This window comes from Alexandromys fortis, unplaced genomic scaffold, assembly GCF_014885135.2.
Source record: "Alexandromys fortis isolate MF-2015 unplaced genomic scaffold, M_Fortis_MF-2015_v1.1 scaffold_119, whole genome shotgun sequence".
NCBI lineage: Eukaryota > Metazoa > Chordata > Mammalia > Rodentia > Cricetidae > Alexandromys > Alexandromys fortis.
The window spans coordinates 2561839-2583797 of record NW_026067991.1 but is presented as its reverse complement, the minus strand read 5'-3'; the positions used below and the strand labels follow the sequence as shown (position 1 = coordinate 2583797).

Below are 21959 nucleotides of genomic sequence, written 5' to 3'. Positions count from 1 at the left end.
TTTTGTTACAATTTGTGTGTACTACCTCATTTGATCTTTACCAGTTCTGTGGGGTTGCTGTTCTCATTATTTCTCTCATTTTGCAGTTGAGGGGTTCAGGCTGAGGAGCAGTGAAGCCACTGCTACTCAAGTGTCCATGCCCTCCCCTTAGCTGCTCCAAATCCTTACTTTAATTGATTGACCTTTTCTGAGTGACGTGGATCCTGGGTGCCCTTACCTGGGGACCTATATACATACTTTGGTCTCTAGCTTACCTTTCTCTCCCCTTATCCTTTTTTTATGTCCTAGAAAGAAGATCCACTTCCTTTTCGCTTTCTGGCCCTCTCTGGAGACCTCAAGAAGACAGAGAGCTCTCACCAGCGGAGAGTCAAACCGCCCAAGCTCCGCTGTTTTCAGACTCAGCTCTAGCCCAGGGTTCCCCACTGACCCCACATGAGATGAGTTCCAGCACTCTGACCAGCCCCATAGAGGCATCCTGGGTCAGCAGCCAAAATGACTCTCCAAGTGATGCCAGTGAGGGGCCTGAGTACCTGGCCATTGGCAACCCAGACCCCCGTGGCCGGACTGCCAGTTGTCAGAGCCAGAGCAGCAATGCTGAGAGTAGCAGCTCTCCCTTGTTCTCCTCCAGCAGCTCGCAGAAGCCAGATTCTGCTGCTTCTTCTTTAGGGGACCAAGAGGCAGGTAGGCAGGGTCAGCCAGGCAGTGTCCTGCGCAGGTCCAGCTTCTCAGAGGGGCAGACAGTCCCTGTCGCCAACGGGACAAAGAAGAGCCACATTCGCTCCCATTCGGATACTAACATTGCCTCCAAAGGAACCGCAGGTGATGACGAGCACCAGCTACTGGTTAGCAGGGTGTCCCCTCCCCAATCCAAATTCAGGGCTGGGGGAGGGCTTGTTCTTGCGATTTTTTAGATGGCAGAGAGAAAAGAACTTGTTTCTGGATGACATGTTTGTTACTCTGCTCTGTCATGAAAGACGTTATGTAGTACTCATGATGCCCAAGTATATTTTATGTCTTCCTTTACATGATGCTAAATACTAAATGCTTCCCCGATTCTTCCAAAGTTCCTTAGCATTGGGATAGTATGAGCATTGCAGTATATGTTTTAACTGAATCTCTTAAACTTCAGCAAAGTATCAAAGAGGTTTAGAGATAATCCTTTTAAATTCCTTCTGTTGTGATTCCTTAAAAGTTAGTTCAGGAAGTAGTACTAAGCTGAGTACTATTAGGGTTTCCTAGTTATCATCGGGATAATAGTGAGTATGGATGGGCAGTGTGACCCTGGACCAAGTGTCATAATTCAGACTGAGGCCCTGAGTCCCTGAGATGAGGGCCATTTGCCCTGTCCCCCTCGCTCCCAGAGTGCTAGCTGGTAGTAGGGCGCAAACCTAGGCGTGATGAAGGTGAGTTTCCTTGCTCCTGCATCACATTGCCACCATCCTCCTGGGAAGCTGGTGTCTCTAGGCTTTGCTTGGGGATCATCTGTAAGTGTAACTCTAATTTTTGTGCTCAAAGCTATTATAAGTCAGATACAAAATATAAAAATAAAATAGAAAGTATTTATTTCATGAGTGAAAATAAAGGAGATTTCCTGTGGCAGCTGGAGCTGCCCTTGTCTCTGTAATTTCTAGAAAGATGAAGATTCAAGGCCTCAACTAAACCGTGGGTAGCAGACCCTCATCTGTTTTCCTCCAAGAATTTTGAATGACTTACTTGAACTTAGGAGAAAAATCTCCAGGTCAAAGCCTTTTTGCATGAACTTCCTCACATGGGAAGCATGTTGGGGTTAGACCCTCAAGTCCTATCTGCTGCAGTCCTGTGTCCACACTCCATGAGTGCTCTGACCTTTGATCATATAGAACTCCCTGGGTCCTGCATCCCACTGTTTTGTTGTTTTAAGTGGTCTAGGGATTGAACCCAGGGCCCTGTTCATGCTGGGCAAGAGCTCTACAGAGCGACATTCCCAGCCTCCCTGGCTCCATTCTTGAATCTGTGTGGATTTCAGAAACCATGGTAACCTGCATGGGATAAGGGAGCCATCAAAGACCTGTGTAGAAGGTCTGAGCATGGGTCTCGTAGCTTCTTATCCAAGTCACCCCTCCTGCAGCCCGGTGTCCCCTCTTGGCAGCTCATGTCACCACTTCTGCCAGGTAAAAGTCACGGGGTTGGTTTGGGTTTTTTTTTCCTCTCTTTCTCTCTCTCTCTAATCTTGTTTGTTCTGTCTGGATTCTCTGTCCCTGTGTGTTTATCTGCAGGAGGCCCCAGGAATATCACCATTATAGTTGAAGATCCCATTGCAGGTTTGGGAGTCAGTCCCCACCTCTCCTTCCTTCTCTTCCTCTGTGACCACCTTGCTTAGTTCAAAACCTCCTTTTCCAGTCTGGTGTCAAATCAAGTCTGGCAAGTTTTAATCCTTTTGCAGTGTGGGATCCATCTGTAGCAGGACACTACGTGTGTTGCCCCAAACATGCTTCCACATGCTTTGTTCGTTCTACCAACAGCTTCTGGAAGCCATGGTCAAGCTAAAGCAGTTCTCCTTTACACAAGGGTAAACATGAGGCTGCTGTCCATCTAAGGCCTCATGATGGGTCAGTAGCAGGGTGTCCTTACCTGAAGGCTTGCTGTGGATAACTTTATTTTTCTTGACTTCACACCAGAATGTGTTTTATTCCTTTTATGTGGTCTTGGATACACTTGCATGACTTGCCTGTCTAAGGTCCCTGTCTCCTTCCCTACAGTCTTTGTTCCCTCGTGCATCTGCATACTCCATACTCATCACTGAGCATTTTTCTAGTAAAGTCGATTTGTTCTTTGTTTTCGCTTTTTCCCTCATGGTGGTTTTCAAACTGAGATTTGTGTTCTATTCTGGGCGCTGTAATGATGGAGTTATTAATGTGTGGGTATGGGTTAGTAAAGCTGTGACGGGGAGGACTAGAGACCACAGCCTCCTGGAAATGGAGAAGTCACTGACATGTTGTCTTGGAAAAGAGAACATTAAAGAAGAAAATCTGCAGAAACAGAAGGAGAGGAAAAACTGGGAGAAAGCAGATTCTGAGTGAGTGGGAAGAAATGCTGAGTCTGTTGAGTGGGTGCCCATAGGAGTCGGTGACCTCAGTATAGAAGCCCAGTGGCTTGTTTGGTCGAAGAACACAGTGATGGCGTTACCGGTGGTGTGGTGTGCCGTCTGAAACAGTCTCTTCTGTTGTTTCTTACCATGGTATCGTGGTGATTGCTGGTGTTTCCTTAGTTCAGTAGACAGAGCAGAGCCTACTGCCAGAGCAACAAGAACACAAAATTACTTGCTTCGTGTGTGTGTGTGTGTGTGTGTGTGTGTGTGTGTGTGTCGCACCTGACACTTGGCGTTATTTCCTGGGAAACAGTTGGATATGTCTAGGCATCTGCTCTTCGTGTGTGTGTGTGTGTGTGTGTGTGTGTGTGTGTGTGTGTATGTGGCACCTGACACTTGGCGTTATTTCCTGGGGAAACAGTTGGATATATCTAGGCATCTGCTCTTCCAGAGCTACTGCTCATGTCTCAGGATTTTCTTACTATGGCACTGGGCATTTTTTTATTTACTTTTGAATATCAGTTTCTCCTGTCTTATGACCCCTTCAGCAACCTCTCTGTCCCCCTTGTTTTTCGAGACAAAATTTTACTATGTGGTCCAGTCTGGATTTGAATTCACTATTGTGATCCTTCTCCCCTGACTTTCCAAGGCTAGGATTGCAAGCATGTGTCACCATGCTCAGCATCAGCCTTCTCTGGAAGTCTCTCGTTTTCTCTGGTGACTAAATCCTTTGGTTTTGAATCCACCATCCTTGACTTCTCCAGAATTGACTTGATGATGCTTTTAAGCCCCTTTCTGAGTTTCATTTTCATTAGTGGATGTATATTTTCTGACACTGTTTTAAAACATACTGTCAAGATATTTGGTAAAAAATTATTTTGGCTATTTTATTTTACCATCTAAAGATTGTTTTTTAAACTAGTTTGTTGAGAATTAGTGATTAAAGCTGGACAGTGGTGGCTCATGCTTTTAATCCGAGCACTTGGGAGGCAGAGGCAGGTGGATCTCTGTGAGTTCAAGGCCAGCCTGGTCTACAGAGTGAGTTCCAGGACAGCCAGGGCTGTAACACAAAGAAACCCTGTCTCAAAAAAAAAAAGAAAAGAAAAGAAAAAATTAGTGATTAGCTAAAATTTTATAACATTTGGTTAGAAGATGGAAGAAAAGCAGACTAAACCCCATTTTGACTTTTTTTTTTCACCTTTGCATTGCCCCAGTGGTGTTGTCTCTTCCCCTTGGACAACAAAGGGGCCTTGAGAGGCCCCTTCCCTTGCTCTGGCCAGAGCAATGCAGTCAGTAAGTGCCCCCAGCTTCCTGTTCATAGAGTGTGGTGAGCGAGCGCCAGGAAGGCAAGGACTGAAGCCAGCTTGTTTCTGTCTCGCTCTGCTCTCTCCTTGTGACTGCTGGGCTCTGGAGCTCAGCTCACTCTGTGGAGGACCCTGAATGCCCTCACCTGCCCTTCTGTCATCTTCAGCTCTGAGTCCACTTCCTGTGGTCCTCACTGACTAGGATCCCCTTCTGTCATGCTCTGGGCGCTACCGTGTGTGTCTGTTGTACCGTATGTGACATAGCCTGAATGGACAAGAGGCTTGACAGTGGATCTTTGCGTAGTTCTCAGAAGACAAGTTTTACATGGGAACCATTTGCAGGCAGAAGCATTCGTGTCCTTTCCCAATCCCTTTTCCTCTTTAGTGGAGTAGGACAGACAGTGTTCCTGTAACTTCAGATAGTAAAAGGATTGTCTCTAGGATCTCTGTTTTCTCTGTCATTCTCCGTCCAGGGGTTTGGTGCTCTGGGACTCTTAAGAGTCAAAGCAATGCCTTTAGAAGATGGACCGATGTCCTCTTTTCAGTTTCTGGTCCCCGTTCCCTGGGAAGACTTGGGAGAGCCTTTAGTAGTAACATCCTCAGACTTCTTGAAGGAGCATGGCTGTTACAGGTTTTCATTTCAACTCAAATTTTATATCCGCCCTCCATTTCCCACAGAGAGTGGTCAGTACCTGTGCTCAGGAGAAGGCATGTTTCGAAGACCATCAGAAGGACAGTCCCTCATCAGTTACCTCTCTGAGCAAGACTTTGGCAGCTGTGCAGACCTAGAAAAGGTAAGGCATCAAAGGGGCAGATGATGAGCTAGTGCAGTGGGGGATCCGGCCCGATGGTCTCTGCTGCCATTGTTTTAGTGAGGTTCCGAGTACACGGCAGTACCTCTGAACTGCAGTGCCTATGAACTTAGAGCTCTGTCAAGGGAATTCTTCGGGAGCCTGTGCTTGTCATTGGTCCGGGTCTACCCTATGCAGAAATATTGGATTTTAGCCACGTGATTGTTGTTTGTTGACTCTGTGGCCTCACATAGAAACTTATTCCAGAATCCAGGTCTACATTTGTTCCTGGGCTCAACTATGTATGATAACATCTGTCCACCAGTCTCTTATCGTGGGGCTTACTTACCTTGCTACTGTGGGTATGGGTGTATGACTCTGGGAAAAGAGTTTCTTTGGAATTCCTGGCTTGTTCTCCCCCTTCGTAGCCCTTGTTTCAAACATGATTGCCTGGTTTCATCAGCTTACTTAGTACAAAGAGAGAATCGTATATCAGCAACTGAAAAGACCTGCAGTGTCCATTGGACTTAAAAATATTAGACACTTAGACTTGATCCAGTCTGTAAACACATTTTGTTGTTGTTTTTGAGGCAGGGTTTTACTGTGCAGCCCAGGCTAGACTCCTCAAACCTTAGGATTCTCCTGTCTCTGCCCTCTGGGGACTGAGACTACAGGTGTGGGATATCACACCTGGCCTGAGTAATTTTTAAAAAGCAGTTAAAAAAGAAAACAGATGCTGATAAAACATCAAGTTTTATCTTTAGAAGTTGGTTCAGTTCACGCTGTTTCATTCTTAGAAGTCAAATTCTCTAGGAGATCCGAAAGTGTCCCATTGCCTCCAGAGCAAATGGTATTTCCGTCCACACACTGGGCAGAGCATCAGATAGTCAGGCCACGTGCAACAGGTCTCAGTGCCATCGTGGTGCTGGCTACATGTAGCAGGTCTGGTACCACAATGGTGCCGTGCTGTTGGCTGCATTTTCTCAGTGGCCTATAATGGTAGAAACGTTTGTGCCAGACACCAACAGGTCTGTGAAGGTGATTCCTTGGTGTGTAAATACTCACTTCAGTATCAGGGATGCCATTTTATCTACCCTCTTTAAGGAACTAACGCTCTTTATGATCTGCTGTGGTGGTCTGTGAACCACAGCTTTCTTCAAGCATTTCCTTTCCCGCCCATGTGCCCTGTGCTTCCAGTTTGAAGAGGGTTTTTTCTTTTTTCATAGCTTCTTTCATTGTGTTGAGTGGAAATGGGGCTGAGCAGAAGCTATGGTTGGCACTGAGGAGATCGTGGACTGACTAGCTGAGATTCTCTTTCCATTTTTATGTAGAAAATAGAACAGATGAGGAGACAGCCATGGCCAGCTAAAAGAGCAAAGACTCTAGAGCAGGCCGTTGCCTATCTGCCTTCCTTAGAGCAGTCAAGTGCATTTCCCCTGGCGGCCCCATTGAGGAAAGTGCATGTCTTGGGAGCTGTGCTTCCCCACATTGTCCATCCACAAGGTGTTCCGTGCTCCAGTCCTTTAACAAGCAACTTCTTCGGTGCCCTCCTTCCTCCAGGAGAATGCTCACTTCAGCATCTCAGAGTCCTTGATTGCGGCCATCGAGCTGATGAAATGCAACATGATGAGCCAGTGTCTAGAGGAGGAGGAGGTAGAGGAGGAAGATAGTGACAGGGAGATCCAGGAACTGAAGCAGAAGATCCGCCTTCGGCGCCAGCAGATCCGCACCAAAAACTTGCTCCCCGCATACCAGGAGACTGAGCATGGAAGTGAGTGAGGCCCGGGAACATCTGGATGCCTGCCTCTTCACAGGGTGGCAAGCTCGGGCTGCGTTTTTGTGAGGTGTTGTGGCTAAGCCAAGGGCTCCCCTTCTGTTTTGGTTTTGTTTCTTCTCCCCATGCTAGACTAGGAACACTGCTAAGAGCTCAGGTTTCCTCCTTCACAAACAGCATTCTTCCAAAATGGGACTCCAGGGTAGGCACTAAGGCCAGGGGTCACGGATGGACTCCTCCAAAGGAGAATGGGCCAGCAGGAGTGCCAGTCCCAGCCGTGGTTCTGTTCCCTCTCCTCTGTTCAAGTCTAGGCTCGTTACTGTGGTGTTGAGAGGGGTGACAGTGATCTTTACTATCACAGGCTTCCGGGTCACATCCAGCAGTTCCCAGTTCAGTTCACGTGATTCCACACAGTTCTCGGACTCTGGCTCTGCTGATGATGTTGACGAGTTTGAAATCCACGGTAAGCATTGCCAGTCTGTTACAAAGGAGCGCTTATTACTAACAATCCTGTTAATGTGGAGTGTTTGGCTGAGTGACCCCCAAAGAGATCTTCGTTATTACCCACTGTGTACATTGTTAGTTATTGTAAGGGACGGCTGCTCTTGCTAGAATCAGAACCGCATTAAAAGTCATGCAGACTTGAAAGGAAGAGGGCGATTGGCTATTGAAGTCACCCTGATTTTCAGTCCTCGTGTGTTTATCTTTCTCTTGGGTCCTCACTCTCTTCCTCCTTCTAGCTCTTTGGGCTGAGCCAAACCACTTAATTAGAATGTGTCCCTGTGCTCCGTAACACAATTGAAATTGCTCCACGATATATAAGAAGGAATTTTTTAGTAATATGTGTGGTGGGGGACATGAATCATTAAGGGAGAAGCAAAAGAAAGGAGAAACAGATAGGTTTACAAAGCAGAGCTTTAATTTCTGTCTTAGCAGTCTTAAGGCAGAGCCCCAGCCCCTTGTCGGAAGCGTCAGTGCAGTGAGGGGGAGGGGCTGCCATCTGAGAAGGTGTTTGTTGTAAAGCAAGTAACTTTCCTTTTGCATCACTAGCCACCTCAGAGGGGGACCTCACAGCAGACCAATGAAACAGTCTCAAGTCCAAGCTGGTGAGTCAGGGAGTTTATTGATTTACTTACAGGCTGCATCACCAATAATAATAATAAAATCATACCAGCATGAGTGACAGCCTCCCAAGAGCTGCTTAGCTGGAGTCCCGCCTTCAGCTCATCTCCCATCTTCTATGTGGTCTAGCACCTCCCAAGACACATGCAGCTGGCCCGAGCATTACTCGAAGGTGGGAGATGGGGGCGCAAGAGTGAACAGGTGGCTGAACTCTCAGTGAGGGTCTGATGATCTTCCATCCAGTTTGTGTGAAGGAAAGTCAGTAGATCCAATCTTGGGAGGGTCTCAGTGAGTCTAGCCTTGGAACAGCTGTCCTGCTTCCAACATGGCAGTGGCCACGTCATGCTTCAGTGATGTGCTTCATGGTAGCCCTGTTCCTGCAAACCATAGATCTCTTCAGGACCCAACAAAGACAAACAGCTAGCAAGCAAATAAACAGAGCAATTCAGGTGAATAAACTCTTCACCATGGTAAACTAAGATGATTTCCCTGCAGAGCTAAATTGTCTATACGCATTCCATTTTAACACTGTAAAATGATAATGAATAGATAGTTTTATTTTTTTTAGTCTTCAGGGATCTCCTGAGTAACCAGAATGCTTTCTCACTCAGAAATTCAGATTTTACACAGCTTGTCCAGGCCTCTAAGGACTTTGCTATTTGTTCTTCCTAATATATTTGATTTCTACTCTTGACAATAATTGTAACTTAAAACTCCCCCCCTTAGTTTGTGTTTTTTTTCTAGTCGTAGTTCAACAAAGTGCACTTCTGTTGGAAACTGTTGCTTCAGTTGTGGGCCCCAAGGGTGCCTGTAATCGACTAAATTCCCTGTTGGTTCAGGACAGAAATCCTTAAAGGAGACACCATAGGGCAGGATCTCAATCTCTAGGTCCCTGCCATCCTTTGTGGTGAGGAACTGCTCAAAGACTGAGACGTTTGCCATCATCTCCAGCCTGTACACACGAACCTCCCGTAGAGCCCCGGCTCCTTACTCCACGGTCAAAATGACCAGCTGTTCCCAACATTGCCCTTAGCTTCTTCTTAGAAGGTGCTTGAGGCTCAACTGGCTTGGGGAAGTAGCAGTTACTGTTTTCCAAGCCTGCCCATGCATGTGGGTTCCTAAAAGCTGCACGAAAGCCACAGCATGGTCCCAAGGACGTGTGCTATGGAATTGTCATGTCAGCAACTTCCTTTCTAAAGGGCCCCTCTTTGTAATTATTGTTACACAGATGGTAGTGAAGGCTCTAACCTGACTCACATGTCAAAGAGTGGACTCTCAGTGTCAGTGGCCTCGATGTTCTCAGGTAGCCGTGCTGGAAGTGCGAATGTGCTTCTACATGCATGTGTGTGAATGTTTGCACCGGCGTTTGCACATGTTTGATCTTGTGGTACTTGTCAAGGTTATGAGAACTTCATGGGCTAGAGAACTAACTGGAAAACACTAGACAAGGCAGGAGAAATTCAGGTATTCAGATGCTATTTTACATATGACTCAAGCAGTCCTTGTTGTCTCCCCTCAGAGAGTTTTTAAATCTTCCTTGCAAGTACAGCTCTTAAGCGGTGCGAACCAGAGCACGCGGTTGCCAAAAACTGCAACCCCTCAGGGTGACTGTCAGGTGGAGGCATACACGGCTTCCGGGTTACTCTTCTCTACCCCTGGATTCTGGGTCTATGGTTCCATGTACAGAATTGATTTAATTACATTTACTTTGTTGAGCAACTTGCATTTCCCAGTTTTTAACAAATACTAGGCGGACCCTGAAACAGGACCCCGGTTTCGTCGCGACTTGGCAACAGCGCCACCTGCTGGATAATAGATAATATGGCAGTTTTCGTTTCCAACATGAATTTTACTTGTTTGGGCTACCAATACAATGGGTTTTATCATGCAAGGTTTATATGACTATGGGGATAACTTAATTAACTGGCTACTAGGTTTCAGTATTCTTTTGCATATTCTATCATTTAGGAAACGACTCAGAAAAGAGCAAACCGCGCAGGCCGAGACTACGCAGGCCTGTGGAGTTTAAATCCACGTGGGGAGGCAGATGATAGGGTGCGTGGGGATTTGAAGTCAATCTGAGGTGTCTAAAGGGAAAATATAAAGAAATGCAGCAAGAAAAGCCAGTGCATGATAATTTATATTAAACTGCTGGCTCTAAGCACAAGGCATAGGCCACAAGGCCGCTGCAAGGCACAGGCCACGGCTGAGGAAGGGACTCAGGGCCTGCAGCCGAGCAGCCGAGCGGGGGAAGGAGAGGTCCTAAAAGCCAAACGTTCGGGCGCCAGGTGAAGGCATAAGTCACAAACAATGCCATGCCAGTTTGGAATTATGATTAATAGGGTGGTATTTATTTAAAGAGGAAAAAACTTACAGATCACCTTCCCAGACAACAGCCCTCTGCGCAACCAGGAAGGGAGTCTAGTCTCCAGCTGAGGGAAGTAGCCGCTTTTTTAAAGGGAGAGAGACCACGCCCCAATGGGCTGGTATCTCAGCAGCTATTGGTTGGAGGAGTGGAAGGACCTCTTGCTACACAGGCAGGCACATGCCTCCGCATGCATGTGGGTTCTGAGGGCAACCATGTGGGTCCTGGGGCTTGAACTCAAGTCCTCATGGCTGGCAGCAGGCACCTTTACCTCCAGAGCCATTTTGCCAACCCTTGTGTTTATATTTTATAAGTTTCCTCCACTAATAATAATTACTTTATCTATGGAAAGCCTCAAAAGCACTTCAGATAAATTCTCTTGGAAAAATATATTTGTTGTAAACATATTTGTTTTTGTTCAAAAGATTAAGAAGACATTTTATAGTTATGCTAAACTCCACTAGGAAGGTGCAGGCTGCTTTCTGTTCTCTACAGAATGCTTTCCTTAGCTATTTTTGAGCTTGGTGTGGTCATATCACTGTGTTCAACCAGTGGTCCATCCATGTCAACTTAGTCATCTGCCTGAACTAACTAGGGTCAGCAGTACACCCCGCAGGCACAATAAAGTGAAGGTATTTGATCGGTGTACGGTGCCATATCCAGTTTATCAGCACTGCCTCAGCCCTCTGCGCTGGGGTAGGACCTTACCCCAGGCAATGTGGTTCTCCATGCTCTTGCAGTATTTATGATCAGCTAAAAAGCACCTGCCACATAACCTCCTCTGACCTTTTATGTATCTGGTGAAAAAGAATAATAAGCAGGATAATCCAGCTGATTGTAGGAATAAAGATAAAGAAAGAGAATAAAGATAAAAAAGACTTCCTTATTTGAATATGAAATGCTCTGCTTAACTATAAAGTTACAATCTGAGAAATGTATCCCTAGGTGATTTTGTGTGGCTATCATAGATCATAGAATTTACTTACACAGACTGAGGTGGCTACTGTGTCTGAAATCTTGTCACCTCAGGAAAGGGTCTCGGGGCCACTGTCTTATACATTGACCACCACTGACAGAAATAATAATGGCTTCTGTAGCAACCGATATCAACAGTATGTAACACTTTCTTTTTTTAAAAAAAAATATTTATTTTGTATACAATATTCTTTCTGTATGTGTGCCTGCAGGCCAGAAGAGGGCACCAGACCTCATTACAGGTAGTTGTGATCCACCATGTTGTTGCTGGGAATTGAACTCAGGGCCTTTGGAAGAGCAGGCATTGCTCTTAACCGCTGAGCCATCTCGCCAGCCCTGTAACACTTTCTTTTATAGCCTGGCCCTACGGTATCAAAATTGGTTAATTCCTTATTCAAGGATGTCTGTCTAGGATTTTCTTTCATTTTTCCCTATCCCAAGCAGGTTGAAATTTGCAAAAACTTGAATTGCTTTTAGTAGTTAATCATTCTGGAACTACTCTGACAACCCTTTCTATGGAGAACATCCTGAGTGCTGTTTGACAAGTGTAGTGAGGAGGAGCGGCGGGCTGCGTTCCTGGCGCCCAGCCGCCCACATGGCTAGCTTATGCCCCAAAATAATATTTTTTAAAACATTGCTTGTCCCATTAGTTTTAGCCTCTTATTGGCTAATTCTCACATCTTTGATTAACCCATTTCTAATAATCTGTGTAGCCCATGAGGTGGCTTACCAGGGAAGATCTTAACCTGCATCTGTGTTGGGTGGGAGAATCATGGCGACTGTCTGACTTGGCTTTCTTTCTCCCAGCATTTTGTTCTGTTTTCTCCGCCTACCTAATTTTCTGTTCTATCAAAGGGCCAAGGCAGTCTCTTTATTTAACCAATGAAATTAACACAAAACAGAAGACTCTCCCCCATCAGACAAGACAAGATTCATGTTCAGCCCTAGCAGTATTTATGACCCCAAAGTCAATGGTGCAAACCAAACAGTTGTGTAAAGATCTGGCTGCTGTTGCCCAGACATTTTCCCCCTCTTCCCCATCAATACTGGTGGCAGTAGACTAGACAGCTGACATGCTTTGGATCTGTATGATTTGGGTGACTGAAGTTCAGACAGAAAATATGACAGAAATGAGCACCTTTTTGTCAAATAAAATGGTCGTTTTGTAGTTACAAGGGGAAAAAAAGGGCCAGTGTCTTGTTTTTATATGCCTTTAAAGCAAATGAGCTGGGATGTAGCTCAGTGTCAGAGTGCTTGCCTGTCATGTCGGGCCCTGGGTTTGCTCTCCAGCATTGCCCCCAAACAAGTAGCACATCAAAGCTGCACGAAGCTTTGAAGCCATTGGTTTGTGAACAGTATTATTCGAATTAGACTTGTTTCCAGAAATATGTATTAAATGTTGTAAAGCTCAGTGAATTAGACATAATCTCATTTCCTCACAGAGATGTTTTGTAATCTGGTTGTACAAACAAAAGAATCTATGTGCAGTTAAAGCATAAGGCACAATTGAGCTAGCTGTGGCCAAGTGCAGAGTGACATCATGTAAGCCTAGCGCTCTGCCGAGGGGCTCAGACACAGTACTAGTCATTGTCTGGATTAATTAAGGAGAAAAGGTCCTCTCGCTGCCCGTCAAAGTAAGAAATGAGACTATCAAGATGTCCTTTTTATGACTTGGTTAGGGCCTGACTCGCATCCTAGAATAAGACTTCTATAGGATTTGGGTCAGTGAGGTCTCTGGGGGCTCAGGTCTGTCTTTAGAACTTTGCTTTGGAAAGTCTCATTTTTCTGTAATTACACATGAGATTACTATAGTAATGATCATGTTGACAGGTCCCGTGGAAAGTTGGTTACCAGGCTTCTCCAGGGAGTCTCAAGCCATGGAGAAGTTCTTTTCCTCCCTGAGCCACCAGACAGGAGTAAAATCTTCCCATGAAACTTTATTCTAAACATAGAGAAAGCATCTAACATCAGGGGTGATGGTGAGCAGTGAGACACAGACATTTAATAGGTAACCTTGATGATCTAAATCTTGTGTTGGTTGATAATTATTTTGTTAAAAAAAAAAAAAAAGATAGACAGAGCCCTTATTTTAGGTGCTTTCAACACATGATCCTCCTGCCTCAGCCTCTCCAGTGCTGGAATTATAAGCACAAGCTACCTACCACACCACTTTTGGGAGGATATCATTTAAGAGAGCTTGAGATTCACTCAAGAGGGAGATTTAATCGTCATTGTATTTGTGTCTGTAGTGAGTGTGCCCCCTTGTGCCTGCAGATCTCTTTCTTGCTCACTGTTTACACCAAACCCGAGTTTGTCCTCCCCACCCATATGTAACCACTTAACCTTCTCAGTGCTCTGCATGACGTCACTAATCCAGCCTGGTTGTGGTATGGATGGAGATGGACTCTGAGTAGTGCATAGAGTCTCACTGTTCCGTGCCCTGCATAGAACGTAGCTCCTAGCTGCCACCTTAGTGCTTAGCTGCAGCACCCTGTGCTGGTTCCCTTAGCTTCTCTTCCTCTCCCAGTTCCTGCTCCTCTGATCTCTGGTTTCCATGCAGATGCTGACATGAGGCGGAGTGCAGTCTCCAATGGCAAACCATCCATCTCCCAGAACTTGTGAGTACTTCTTCATTCCTTTTAATATCCTTTGGGACGCATGGAGAAACAAAGCCAGAACACGGCCCGTGGCTGAGAAAGGGCACAGCGAAAGCCATCCCATTTCACCAACAGGCAAGGTTCAAGTGATGGCCCTGCCAGGTGGTGGCAATTCAAGAGGAGAAAGACCTCATCTCTGAGAGGCGCAATAGCAGTTTCACTGATTTATTTTATGAATAAACATACTTGTCCATGCAATTAAAGAAACTGAACTTTAGGGAAAGGAAAGTACAGAACTGTTAACGGCAGTACCACTCAATGCTGGTAGGTGAGATGAGGACTTATATATAGACTCGGGATGATTAAGAACAGCCGTATTCTTTCCACAGTGCATGTGTGTCTGGCACTGAGTAAAGAAACTGAACAGACCCGGGTGCAGCGAGTGTTCCCTCAGCTGTAAAGTTCAGGCACAGGGTCCTGAAAGGAAACGGATCTCCCTGACTTGGTGACTCAGCTCTCCTTGGTTCTCTCCTTCCCAGCTCCCATTGCTTCCTGCACTCCACATCTGCTGAGGCAGTGGCCATGGGGCTTCTGAAGCAGTTCGAGGGCATGCAGCTTCCAGCTGCCTCCGAGCTGGAGTGGCTAGTTCCAGAGCACGATGCCCCGCAGAAGGTAGGCTCTTCCCACTCTCCCCTGCCCAGGAGCCTATGAACCTTCAGGTCCTGTTTTCCTCTCTCACGCGGCCCTAGTCAAGAATGAGCCTGTGTGTCTGCCCGTGTTCCTGGGCAGCATTTGTTAAAGCGCAGAGTGAGTGAGTGAGAGTGTGCTTGCTGGCCTGGGTTTCCCTAGCAGTTTCCCCTTCGCGGCCCTCTTCCGCAGAAGAAAATCTCTTGTTTTGTGGCTAACTTTAAGGCATGGTGTGAAAGTGAATTGTTCAAACCCTGCAGCTGAACCTCTTAGGGCTTGAGGCACACTAGCATAGGCCCTGGGAAGAGGCGGCAGGGCGGGGTAGCATCGGCGATGGGTGCCAGCACCCCGGATGATGCTTCTGTTTGCTTCTTGGAACTCAAGGTCCTTGTTTCTAGGAGCATAGTACCTACTAGATTGTTTTGAAATCAGGGTTCCTTGAAGATCAGCCTGTAGTGATTCAGAAATCTGTTTTGTGGTCTCTGCTTCTGTCGTGGATGGAGGGACCCAGCATCTGTGTCCTCTGGATTGTCCAGCCAGCTCACCCGCACTTTCGTCCTGCAGCTCCTGCCCATTCCCGACTCACTGCCCATCTCACCTGATGACGGGCAGCATGCGGACATCTACAAGCTGCGTATCCGTGTCCGTGGCAACCTGGAGTGGGCTCCACCTCGGCCTCAGATCATCTTTAATGTTCATCCAGCTCCGACGTGAGTATAGTTTTGGTCTTGCCTCTCGGCTCTGCCTCTGGTTGTACTTTCCACACAGTTCTGTGTATTTAAAAGCATGGAATGGGGATTATGTTCTGTTCTGTTTTGTTTTTCTTAAGTTCTTTTAGTTCTTTCATTCTTCCCCATACCTAACTGGACACCACCCCAGTCTTTTAAATCAGCATTTCCAGACTGTCTCCCAGTAGTTGATATACTTACTAGGTTTTCTCCTCTTTTTAAGATAAATGCTTTCCTTCTCCATTGTTCTTTCCGGGTCATTATTCCTTACGCCTTGCATTTACACAGAAACGCGGTTCCTGTTGAGGATAATCACTTGATCACTGCCGTGGTCCACCGCTATAAATCCTAACCTCCTAGACCTCCCCATAGATTGAGTTTTGTCCAACTCTAACAGGAAGCTGGTGAATTTTCGGCTCTCCATCTTCCAATCCCCTCTCCTTCCCTTTCTGTAGGAGGAAGATCGCTGTAGCCAAGCAGAATTACCGCTGTGCAGGCTGTGGCATCCGGACTGACCCCGGTAAAGCTCTGTCCTCACCTAGAGGAGGTGATAGAGCAGATATGGGGAGAAGGAAAGAAGGGCCTGAGCAGGAGGGGGGCTGAGGCAGGGGTTGGCAGTTGTGGGGAATTACCTGGGGGAGCAGTACACCAGCAGAACCACTTCCTGTAGAAACCGACTCATTATAGCCAGGCTCTCAGAGACTGAGTCTCAACACTTCTGGCAGGTTTGGATTATTTGGTGGCCTCCAGGATAGGATGCCACAGCCATGGACCTCATTATGCAGGGGGTTTTCCCCAGTTTTAGAAAATTCACACAAAACCTGCTAGAAGCCGCTTTGCCCTCCCTGCCTGCCGTTTGAAGGGCCGCCAGCTTCTGGGTGCAGAAGCCTCTAGCCTTTGGCTTTCTGGCTTTCCTAGATTATATCAAGCGGCTGCGGTACTGTGAGTACCTGGGCAAGTACTTCTGTCAGTGCTGCCACGAGAACGCCCAGATGGTCGTCCCCAGCCGGATCCTGCGCAAGTGGGACTTCAGCAAATACTACATCAGCAACTTTTCCAAGGACCTGCTCATCAAGATCTGGAATGATCCTCTCTTCAATGTGCAGGACATCAATAGCGCCCTCTACAGGAAGGTCAAGCTGCTCAATCAAGTCCGGGTAAGATGCCTGCACAGGCTGCCTCACAGATCCCTGCTCCTCCTCTCCTAACTCTGTCTGTGCTGGTGCAACCCCCTTAGGTGACCACCCGTCACCATTCGGGTCTGATTTCCAGGGCTGGGCGTGGGGCTCTGCACTAATACCCATAGTACTAGCAAACCCTCTACCACCGAGCTGCCCGTCTACAGTCCCGGGGACTCGTCTTGCCAGAGTCTCAAACCTCCCAGCAGCTCTGAGGCTATAGATAGCACTTGAAAGCAAAAACAGTTCTTACACTCCCCAAGCACAGGAGTGGGAGTTTGGATCCCAGAGTCCCAGCAGCTGCCAGTGTGTCTGAATGAGCACACTGACCTGGCAGAAGGGCCTTCCCTGGCCAGAGATCACTTGAGTGAGTTGTTGAAGTTGAAGCTGTTGACTGAGAGGTGTGAGGGCCCTCCAAAACCTGGCTGCTCCATGCAGAGCGTGAATGCACCTCCCGGCCCTTCTAACAGCCCCTTCTCTCTCCTTCTCAACCCATTGACTTGTCTTTAGCTGCTGCGGGTTCAGCTGTACCACATGAAGAACATGTTTAAGACCTGCCGGCTGGCCAAAGAGTAAGTGTTGTGGAGGCCAGAGTCCTCTGGTGTCCTGTCTCTGAGAGGAGCATGTCCTAACAGGAAGGGTTTGCAGAAATGCCTGAAAGTAGTAAATGGGAAGCCGTGGCGGTAATTAGATCTGTGTCCTCTGGAGGAGGACCATCTGTCCAGGCCGGACACCACTTCCCAAGCTCACTCTACAGGGTTGAGAAATAAAATGCTTCTGTCCTCCAGGGAATGGTGTGAGGAAGCTGGGGTGGCCTAGGGTGTCACCAGCCCCATGAGCTTCTCCCCTGCCGAGTGAGGACTTTTGTACTGTCGTGAAAGGATTACTCCCAAGCCCTCCTACATCCTCTCATTTCCTGTAGGCTTTTGGATTCCTTTGATGTAGTTCCTGGCCACCTGACAGAGGATCTCCACCTGTACTCACTGAATGACCTGTCTGCGACCAAGAAGGGGGAACTGGGACCCCGGCTGGCTGAGCTCACCAGAGCAGGAGCTGCGCACGTAGAGAGATGTATGGTGAGGAGCCGTGTTCTACCATGCAGCTGAGCCCTTGCGTGGGGCTTAGTGGTGGGCCAGGGTCTTGACATTTAGCTCCAGAAACTTGATGTGGCCAGTTGACACTGGAAGAAACCAGAGAGCTTGCTGCTGGCCTAGTGAGTGAGCGGCTCACTCACTAGGATCTTCTGAAGGACCTGGGGTTAGAGGAAGTAGTTCTGGGGCACTGAAGCAGGAGGGCTGTGAGTTCAAAGTCAGCCTGTGCCGCATAGCAAGATCCCGTCTCAAGGAAAACAATACAGAAAGAGCTAGGGCAGTCTATGCTGGTGTTGCCCGAGCGAGACTGGGCAGCGCTCAGTGAAGGATCCCACGCTCGTGGAGGACTCTGGCCAGAATCTAGACCTGTTCTCAGTCACAGCTCAAACAGTCTGTTCTCTGTGTGAAGCCTCAGTGTTGTCCTTTCTGAGATGAAGGTAATACTTAGATGAGACCTAATTCTTCCCTCTTGAGCTTCTGCGGTTTGATGAAGCAGCCTATTTGATGGCCTTTTTGCAAATTCTGTTTACAAATGTAAGTTATTACCATTCTTGATAAGATCAACAAAGCTAGAAAGTCAGAATGATGCTTTTAGATCTACCCATCTCCGCTGCCCAGTCTGTGGTCCTGTGGAGTTGTGGGGAAGGGCAGAGGGGTGAGTAGACTGCACTGTAACCTGACTAGAGGCTATTATTTTGGGGAAACACTCTTGCCGTTACCTTAATTTTGTGTGATGGTACCCAGCCCTGATCTGGCTCTCATAGTCACAAGTCCAGTCCCAGGCTCTACCCTTCATCCTGCCCAAAGTTGTATCTATGGCTTGCTTCCCCTCACCAAGGCCTCCTTTCTGGGCCAGTCCCTCACCTTGTTACTGTTACTCTCCTCCACAGCTGTGCCAAGCCAAAGGCTTCATCTGTGAGTTCTGCCAGAATGAGGATGATGTCATCTTTCCTTTTGAGCTCCAGAAGTGCCGGACCTGCGAAGGTGAGGACGATGCTTAGCATTGAGACGAGAGGCTGGACACAAAGTGAATGTGTTCCCTGCATGTCCTCTGTTAGCAGGATGGTGGGAGTCACCCCACACACTGCCACCCCCAGAGCACGAGCTTTGGGGAGAAGTGGCTGAGGGGCTGGCTTGTTTCCAGCCTGGGAGAATACAAATTATTTTCTTCTCTTTCTCTTTCAACCCGAATAGAGTGTAAAGCTTGTTACCACAAAGCTTGCTTCAAGTCTGGAAGCTGCCCCCGGTGTGAGCGGCTGCAGGCCCGGCGGGAGTTGCTGGCCAAGCAGAGCCTGGAGTCCTACCTGTCTGACTATGAGGAGGAACCCTCAGAAGCCTTGGCTCTAGAGGCCACTGTCCTAGAGACCACTTGAAGAATGCACCTGACCCTTTGTCTGAGGGGCTGCCTAGGGTCAACCGATGTAGAACTGAGCCACTCCTCCAAGAAAGGTGGTGGGGCCTTTAAAAAATATATTGTCATTTTTTTTATGACTTGTCTGCTGTCCAGGTGTAGGGCACCTTTATTGTTTGGTGGGTCTAGTCTGTTGTGACAGATATCTGTGAGCACTGGGCATTTCCGTCAGAACTGCCCCTTGGAGTGCCTCTTGTCAGGAGAATGGACAGCGAGACCCAGTTTCTCTGACATGCTTGGCTGTTCGACTAGGCCCAGATCTGGTTACAGCCGCAGCTCAAGGATCATTCCCACTCTTGACTTAGCGCCCTAGCTCCTGAGCCAGGCCCTTCTCAGCCGATGCCCTTCTCCTTTGCGGCTGAAACAGGAATGGAGTTTCCCTGTCCCAGTCCTGAAAGAGAACAAGACCGTGCCCTGAGGCATGGGAGAGAATGGGCTACATGGCGGGCATTCTGTCCAACTGACTTAGGCATTTGGGGGGCGGGTAAGAACAGAATCATTATTGTCCCAGAATCCTCAGAGACCTCAAGGAGGCAAGCATGACTTCCCTGTTTCAGGTGTTGCAGGCACAGGTGGACACAAGCTGGCTTGTGTACTCTGCTGGGCTTGAAGCAAAGAGCAGAACTGAACCTTAGGCCAGGCCCATTCGTAGCCAGCACCACACACATAAGTGAGGCAGCAGCGGGTGCCTAAGGAGCCTTTATTGGGATACAGGTTAATGGGCGCCTCTTGGGTGTTCGGGCTCTCAGTAACCAGCCTGAGTGCAGGTGTGCTTCCAGCTCAGGCAAGGATAAAAACCCCACCCACCATCCTAACCCTAATGTGGGTCCCTTACTGCTCTGTGTGGTTCTAAGCAGAGGCATGACCCCACTGCACTCTCCGTCCCCTTCCCCCAGCAGAGCTGGGGCCCTCCCTCTGGCTGATCTCTTGCCTTAGTTTCTTTTCTCACTTAGTAGCTTTAGAGAACTCGACAGTTTGTGAATGTTTCTGTTTGCTCAGTAACAGGAGCCTTTATGCCGTTTATGCACTTAACTCCTCGGTAATGTATGTTGGACCATCTATTTCATGTTACTGATTTTAATACACTCCTCCCCGTCACTTAATGTGCTTTCCCTGGGGTTTCCTAGACTAGGCCAGACACATCTGTTGGGTGTTTGAACTGCCGCATGCGGCTAACTTCTGCGAGCACTGGCCGGGGTTGCATCTCAGAGCCCGGTGTTCTGGGAGCTGCTGTCCACAGTGCTTTTGTTCTAGAACTGACTTTTTCCGTGTACCCGTCTTCCTGTATCGGTTGCTAGTGAGATAACCGGCCCAGGCACTGGCCCAGGAACTCAAGTAAATTTGCACATGGTTGGTAGAAGCTGGCAGGTCCTGCGCTCGAGGGAACAAGGGGTCTCCCAGAGAGACAGAAGGGATGTTGACGTGACAGCCACACGGAGCTCTAGCAGAGCAGGAAGCACATGGCAGAACTGGCCCGTGGCACCGTTCCTCTGCCTCACATGGGAACTGACAGCAGCACTGGGCCGGGTGACTCGGACTGTTGGCTCAGTTGAGACAGAAAGCCGAGACCAAGGCTGTTTCGAAGGGCTGATCAGGAATCTCCCTTCCTTAAGGAGATTTAGGAATGATCCCTTCGAACTCAAGTGTCACCGAGTCAGCCCTCGGATTCAGACTCTGACTCCAGTTCCAGTTTGTGGCTGACTTCCCGTCCAGCTGCTCACTTCAGGTCACCGCTGCCGCCCAGGCTCTGCGTCCACACGGGCTCCAGCTGACCTCAGTGTCCCCACGTCCCCAGCCCGTTCCTCAGGATCACGTCTCTTAGTGCTCCTGATTCTGTGCTGTCGTTACCGTCCAAGTACACACGTTTATTTATTTGGGAGTGGGGGAGACGGGAGGCTACGAAAGCACTTTGTCCCGCTGTGGGGACTCTGAACGCTCTGCAGAGCGAGGTGGGAGGGGAGCACCCTCTGTACAAAGGGAAGCATTTGCTCCTGAGGTGGAGACAAGCTCTGAGGCACTCAGGGGTGTGGAAGCCCCTCTGCACTTAGGGGGCTCTTACCAGCTTCCTCAACCAAACTAACAGAAAGGGAGCAAGAGTTGGAACAAAAACATCCGTTTGTGTACAGCTTGTGCTTTGAACTGGACTTTCACCTGCTGTAATGTGTGCACATCCTAACCATTCATGGTCATCTAATAAACTAAGGAAATTAAATCTTGCCTTTGTGTGCCTGCTTTGACTACTGTGGAAGGGTACTGTGTATCTGCTGAAAGCAGCCATGTCTGACTGTTACGGTGAGTTTGTGGAGTTTCCTCCATATTCCTATTGTTGTTAGTTGTTTCATTATTGTTATTGTTGGTTTTTAAAGACAGGGTCTCCCCATGCATCCCAGACTGGCCCCAAAGCCCCAAACTTGAACTCCTCCTGCCTCTGCCTCCCACATCATCTGCCTTCCTCGCGCTAGGATGACAGGTATACCCCACAGGACACTGTGCACGTGACTCTAGATGTCTCGTTATGGTTTCCCACCACTATCTAAAACCAACGTTTATCTCTACAGATCTAACCATTACTGACTCAGATTTGAAAACAACTTGTCTTCAACTGGCTCTGAGTCAGATCCCTTGTCTGGCTAGTCAGGCAGTATCTCCCCACCCCCTGTCAATCAAGTGTGTCGATTGTCCTTTTCTTTAAATGTATCTCGTTCCATCTTCCCGACTCCTGTACACGTACAAGTTCTCTCGGTTGTTCAGGCTTGTGTCAGTTACTTGTTCATTCACTCTCATCAGATACTCAGGTACCCACGATTTGTGTGGTAGTCTGCGGGGCGTACAGCAGAAAGCAAAGTGGAGACAGGCTCCACCCATAAGG

The 21959-nt window shown here is 47.9% G+C and overlaps 1 protein-coding gene across 4 annotated transcripts in view; it reads left to right on the top strand.

The window, feature by feature from the left end:
• Rubcn (rubicon autophagy regulator) overlaps positions 1 to 21302 on the top strand; it is a 71361-nt gene extending 50059 nt beyond the window's left edge. For 2 of the 4 annotated variants that reach the window (XM_050159770.1, XM_050159767.1), the window contains exons 7-20: positions 289 to 819; positions 5050 to 5165; positions 6723 to 6933; positions 7298 to 7399; positions 9287 to 9361; positions 13959 to 14016; positions 14535 to 14667; positions 15247 to 15392; positions 15866 to 15930; positions 16329 to 16567; positions 17099 to 17160; positions 17511 to 17664; positions 18570 to 18663; positions 18874 to 21302. In XM_050159770.1, the coding sequence (XP_050015727.1) occupies positions 289 to 819; positions 5050 to 5165; positions 6723 to 6933; positions 7298 to 7399; positions 9287 to 9361; positions 13959 to 14016; positions 14535 to 14667; positions 15247 to 15392; positions 15866 to 15930; positions 16329 to 16567; positions 17099 to 17160; positions 17511 to 17664; positions 18570 to 18663; positions 18874 to 19052 (2165 nt within the window). In that variant the 3' untranslated portion in view covers positions 19053 to 21302. The remainder of the gene's footprint in view (positions 1 to 288; positions 820 to 5049; positions 5166 to 6722; positions 6934 to 7297; positions 7400 to 9286; positions 9362 to 13958; positions 14017 to 14534; positions 14668 to 15246; positions 15393 to 15865; positions 15931 to 16328; positions 16568 to 17098; positions 17161 to 17510; positions 17665 to 18569; positions 18664 to 18873) is intronic. The other 2 variants (XM_050159768.1, XM_050159769.1) reach the window with 2 other exon arrangements.
• The last annotated feature ends 657 nt before the right edge of the window (positions 21303 to 21959 follow it).